This window comes from Ciconia boyciana, chromosome 33 (genome assembly GCF_034638445.1).
Source record: "Ciconia boyciana chromosome 33, ASM3463844v1, whole genome shotgun sequence".
Lineage (NCBI taxonomy): Eukaryota > Metazoa > Chordata > Aves > Ciconiiformes > Ciconiidae > Ciconia > Ciconia boyciana.
Genome location: NC_132966.1, coordinates 404,033 through 410,032, shown reverse-complemented (window position 1 = coordinate 410,032; position 6,000 = coordinate 404,033). Strand labels below are relative to the sequence as shown.

Below are 6,000 nucleotides of genomic sequence, written 5' to 3'. Positions count from 1 at the left end.
GGCGCCGGGACACGGGCAGCGGCACCCACGCGGGAGCACCCACCCGGGGCCAGCACCCACCCGGGGCCAGCACCCACCCGGGGCCGGGGCGGGGCGGGCACCGAGCAGCCACCGGCACCCACTGGTGACGGGTCCCGGGACCCACCGGTGACCAGCACCCACTGGTGAGGGGCACCCACCGGTGAGCGGGACCCACTGGTGACGGGCACCCACTGGTGAGGGGTCCCCGGCACCCACAGCCATGGCCGAGGCCGACGGCGAGGACGATGTCCAGTTCCTGCGGACGGTGAGTGGGGGGGACTGGGAGATACTGGGGGACTGGGAGATACTGGGGGACTGGGGAGAGGGGAACGGGGGAACTGGGAGACACTGGGGGGCACTGGAAAGGGGGAATGGGGGAACTGGGAGATACTGGGGGGACTGGGGGCACTGGGAGGACTGGGGGGCACTGGGGAGAGGGCAATGGGGGAACTGGGAGATACTGGGGAGAGCCGGGGGTCTGGGGACACTGGGGGGCTCAGACCTGGGGAACTGGGAGCACTGGGGGACTGGGAGCGCTGGGGGGGCACTGTGAGGCGGAGGGGTAAGCGAGGACTGGGGGGCCGTTTTGGAGGGACCAGCCTGAACTGGGAACACTGGGAGGGACTGGGATGGGGCGGGGGCAGCTCCCAACGCCCCCAGCATTGCGGGGGTGGGGGAGGGAAGGGGTGCGGGGGGGTGCACCCCACCCCCCGGCCGCGTGGGCTCCCAAAAAGCAACGCGCAAAGCCGGGGGGCAGGGGAGCAGCTGCTGGGGGGGCGAAACCAGATCCCCGGGGGGATGGGCAGGGCGCCGCCACGGGGGAGGGTCGGGGGGGTGGCCCAGTTCCTTCCCCTGTCCCAATTCCTCCCAGTTTGTCCTCAAACCTGGGCTGGGACCCCCGGGGGGGGGGGGAGTTGCTGTTAATAACTGCCCCTCCCCCCTCCCCCTCCCCCGGATTCCTCATGGGGGGCAGGGGGGTCAAGGACGCGGGGGTGTCCTTGGGGGAGGGAAGGGCCCCAGGTGTGACCCCCCGGGGGGAGGGAAATGCTGAGCTCAGCACATTTTGCCTGGGGGGGAGGGATTTGCGACCCCTCCCCCGGGGAAACTGAGGCACGGAGCGCACGCGCCCCCCCCCCCTCCCCCCTCCCCCCGGGTCCGGCGGCATCCGCGGCCCGCGGGAGGAATCTGCGGGGGGCCGGAGCGACGGGAGCAGCTGGGGGGAGCCCTATGGAGTCTATAGGGTGAGGGGGCACCCAGGGGCCTGACCCACCCCATAGGGTGAGGGGGGGCACTTAGGGTCCCGGACCCACCCCCTATAGAGCCCATAGGGTGAGGGGGGGCACCCGGGGGCCCTGGCCCCCCATAGAGCCCATAGGGTGAGGGGGGCACCCAGGGGTCCTGACCCCCCTATAGAGCCCATAGGGTTGGGGGGGGCACTTAGGGGTCCTGGCCCAGCCCATAGGGTTGGGGGGAGCACTCAGGGGTCCTGACCCCCCCTATAGAGCCCATAGGGTTGAGGGGTGCACCCAGGGGTCCTGACCCACCCCCTATAGAGCCCATAGGGTGACAGGGGCACCCAGGGGTCCTGACCCCCCCTTATAGAGCCCATAGGGTTGAGTGGGGGCTCCCAGGGGTCCTGACCCCCCTATAGAGCCCATAGGGTTTGGGGGGGCACCCAGGGGTCCTGACCCACCCCCTATAGAGCCCATAGGGTGACAGGGGGCACCCAGGGGTCCTGCCCCTCCCTATAGAGCCCATAGGGTTGTGGGAGGCACTTAGGGGTCCTGGCCCAGCCCATAGGGTTGAGGGGGGGCACCCAGGGGTCCTGACCCACCCCCTATAGAGCCCATAGGGCTGGGGGGGGGGCACCCAGGGGTCCTACCCCCCCATAGACCCCATAGGATGAGGGGGGCACCCAGGGGTCCTGCCCGCCCCATAGAACCCATAGGATGAGGGGGGGCACCCAGGGGTCCTGACCCCCCTATAGATCCCATAGGGTGGTAGGGGGCACCCAGGGGTCCTGCCCCCCCCCCCCTATAGAGCCCATAGGGTTGTGGGGGGCACTTAGGGGTCCTGGCCCAGCCCATAGGGTTGAGGGGGGGCACCCAGGGGTCCTGACCCACCCCCTATAGAGCCCATAGGGTGAGGGGGGCACCCAGGGGTCCTGACCCCCTTATAGAGCCCATAGGGTAAAGGGGGGGCACCCAGGGGTCCTGAGCCCCCCTATAGAGCCCATAGGGTTGTGGGGGGCACTTAGGGGTCCTGGCCCAGCCCATAGGGTTGGGGGGAGCACTCAGGGGTCCTGACCCCCTATAGAGCCCATAGGGTGAGGGGGGCACCCACGGGTCCTTACCCCCCTATAGAGCCCATAGGGTGAGGGGGGGCACCCAGGGGTCCTGCCCCACGCTATAGAGCCCATAGGGTGACAGGGCACCCAGGGAGCCTGACCCCCCCCCATAGAGCCCATAGGGTGACAGGGGGCACCCAGGGGTCCTGCCCCCCCCCTATAGAGCCCATAGGGTTGTGGGGGGCACTTAGGGGTCCTGACCCAGCCCATAGGGTTGAGGGGGGCACCCAGGGGTCCTGACCCATCCCCTATAGAGCACATAGGGCTGGGGGGGGGCACCCAGGGGTCCTGGCCCCCCATAGAGCCCATAGGGTTGTGGGGGGCACCCAAGGGTCCTGAGCCCCCCTATAGAGCCCATAGGGTTGTGGGGGGCACTTAGGGGTCCTGGCCCAGCCCATAGGGTTGGGGGGAGCACTCAGGGGTCCTGACCCCCCCTATAGAGCCCATAGGGTTGAGGGGTGCACCCAGGGGTCCTGACCCACCCCCTATAGAGCCCATAGGGTGACAGGGGCACCCAGGGGTCCTGACCCCCCCTTATAGAGCCCATAGGGTTGAGTGGGGGCTCCCAGGGGTCCTGACCCCCCTATAGAGCCCATAGGGTTTGGGGGGGCACCCAGGGGTCCTGACCCACCCCCTATAGAGCCCATAGGGTGACAGGGGGCACCCAGGGGTCCTGCCCCTCCCTATAGAGCCCATAGGGTTGTGGGAGGCACTTAGGGGTCCTGGCCCAGCCCATAGGGTTGAGGGGGGGCACCCAGGGGTCCTGACCCACCCCCTATAGAGCCCATAGGGCTGGGGGGCACCCAGGGTCCTACCCCCATAGACCCCATAGGATGAGGGGGGCACCCAGGGGTCCTGCCCGCCCCATAGAACCCATAGGATGAGGGGGGGCACCCAGGGGTCCTGACCCCCCTATAGATCCCATAGGGTGGTAGGGGGCACCCAGGGGTCCTGCCCCCCCCCCCCTATAGAGCCCATAGGGTTGTGGGGGCACTTAGGGGTCCTGGCCCAGCCCATAGGTTTGAGGGGGGGCACCCAGGGGTCCTGACCCCCCCTATAGAGCCCATAGGGTGAGGGGGGGCACCCAGGGGTCCTGGCCCCCCCTATAGAGCCCATAGGGTAAAGGGGGCACCCAGGGGTCCTGAGCCCCCTATAGAGCCCATAGGGTTGTGGGGGCACTTAGGGGTCCTGGCCCAGCCCATAGGGTTGGGGGAGCACTCAGGGGTCCTGACCCCCCCTATAGAGCCCATAGGGTGAGGGGGCACCCACGGGTCCTTACCCCTATAGAGCCCATAGGGTGAGGGGGGCACCCAGGGGTCCTGCCCCACGCTATAGAGCCCATAGGGTGACAGGGCACCCAGGAGCCTGACCCCCCCATAGAGCCCATAGGGTGACAGGGGGCACCCAGGGGTCCTGCCCCCCCCCTATAGAGGCCATAGGGTTGGGGGGGGGACTTAGGGGTCCTGGCCCAGCCCATAGGGTTGAGGGGGAGCACCCAGGGCTCCTGACCCACCCCCTATAGAGCCCATGGGGCGGGGGGGGGGCACCCAGGGGTCCTGACCCACCCCCTATAGAGCCTATAGGACGAGGGGGGGCAGCCAGGGGTCCTTACCCACCCCCTATAGAGCCCATAGGATGAGGGGGGGCACCCAGGGGTCCTGGCCCCCCCTATAGAGCCCATAGGGTGAGGGGGGCACCCAGGGGTCCTGACCCACGCTATAGCGCCCATAGGGTAAGGGGGGCACTTAGGGTCCCAGACCCACCCCCTATAGAGCCCATAGGGTGACAGGGGCACCCAGGGGTCCTGACCCCCCCTTATAGAGCCCATAGGTTGAGTGGGGGCTCCCAGGGGTCCTGACCCCCCTATAGAGCCCATAGGGTTTGGGGGGGCACCCAGGGGTCCTGACCCACCCCCTATAGAGCCCATAGGGTGACAGGGGGCACCCAGGGGTCCTGCCCCTCCCTATAGAGCCCATAGGGTTGTAGGGGGCACTTAGGGGTCCTGGCCCAGCCCATAGGGTTGAGGGGGGGCACCCAGGGGTCCTGACCCACCCCCTATAGAGCCCATAGGGCTGGGGGGGGGCACCCAGGGGTCCTGACCCACCCCCTATAGAGCCCATAGGGTATGGGGGGGCACCCAGGGGTCCTGGCCCCCCCTATAGAGACCATAGGGTGAGGGGGGCACCCAGGGGTCCTGACCCCCCTATAGAGCCCATAGGGTAAGGGGGGGCACCCAGGGGTCCTGAGCCACCCTATAGAGCCCATAGGGTTGTGGGGGGCACTTAGCGGTCCTGGCCCAGCCCATAGGGTTGGGGGGAGCACCCAGGGGTCCTGACCCCCCCTATAGATCCCATAGGGTGAGGGGGGCACCCAGGGGTGCTGACCCCCCCCTATAGAGACCATAGGGTGAGGGGGGCACCCAGTGGTCCTGACCCACCCTATAGAGCCCATAGGGTGACAGGGGGCACCCAGGGGTCCTAACCCCCCCCTATAGAGCCCATAGGGTTGTGGGGGGCGCTTAGGGGTCCTGGCCCAGCCCATAGGGTTGAGGGGGGGCACCCAGGGGTCCTGACCCACCCCCTATATAGCCCATAGGATGAGGGGGGGCACCCAGGGGTCCTGACCCACCCCCTATAGAGCCCATAGGGCTGGGGGGGGGCACCCAGGGGTCCTGGCCCCCCATAGAGCCCATAGGGTGACAGGGGGCACCCACGGGTCCTGCCCCCCCCATAGAGCCCATAGGGTGAGGGGGGCACCCAGGGGTCCTGACCCCCCTATAGAGCCCATAGGGTTGGGGGGGCACCCAGGGGTCCTGACCCATGCTATAGAGCCCATAGGGTAAGGGGGGGCACTTAGGGTCCCAGACCCACCCCCTATAGAGCCCATAGGGTGACAGGGGCACCCAGGGGTCCTGACCTCCCCTTATAGAGCCCATATGGTATGGGGGGGCACCCAGTGGTCCTGACCCCCCTATAGAGCCCATAGGGTGACAGGGGCACCCAGGGGGGTCCTGACCTCCCCTTATAGAGCCCATAGGATGAGGGGGGGCACCCAGGGGTCCTGACCCACCCCCTATAGAGCCCATAGGGTGAGGGGGGCACCCAGGGGCCCCCCCGGATTTGTGGCCCCCCGGGGCCGAGGTCTCCCCTTGGCGCAGCCCATCCCCCCCCCGGGCCGGGGGTGCTGAGGGGACGGGGGGGGCTCAGGGTGCTGGGTGTTCCGTGGGGGTGCTGGGGGGCGTGGGGTGCTGAAGGTGGTGGGGTGCTGGGGGGCTCAGGGGGGCCGGGGGGCTCAGGGGGCCGGGGGTGGCCGTGGGGGTTCCGTGGGAGTGCTGGGGGTGCCGGGGGGCTCAGGGTGCCATGGGGGTACCGGGGTGGGCCGTGGGTGGCCGTGGAGGTGCCGTGGGGGTTCCGTGGGGGTGCCGCGGGGGGCTCAGGGTGCCGTGGGGGTTCCGTGGGGGTGCCGCGGGGGGCTCAGGGTGCCGTGGGGGTACCGGGGTGGGCCGTGGGTGGCCGTGGGGGTTCCGGGGTGGCCGTGGGGGTCCCGTGGGGTGCCGTGGGGTCCCGGGGGGTCCCGTGGGGGTGCCGTGGGGGTTCCGGGGGGCCGTGGGTGGCCGTGGAGGTGCCGTGGGG

The 6,000-nt window shown here is 69.4% G+C and overlaps 1 protein-coding gene across 1 annotated transcript in view; it reads left to right on the top strand.

The window, feature by feature from the left end:
• The first annotated feature begins 241 nt into the window (after positions 1–241).
• RYR1 (ryanodine receptor 1) overlaps positions 242–6,000 on the top strand; it is a 128,129-nt gene continuing 122,370 nt past the window's right edge. Inside the window, 1 exon segment of the mRNA XM_072848771.1 lies at positions 242–286. Within this exon segment, the coding sequence (XP_072704872.1) occupies positions 242–286 (45 nt within the window).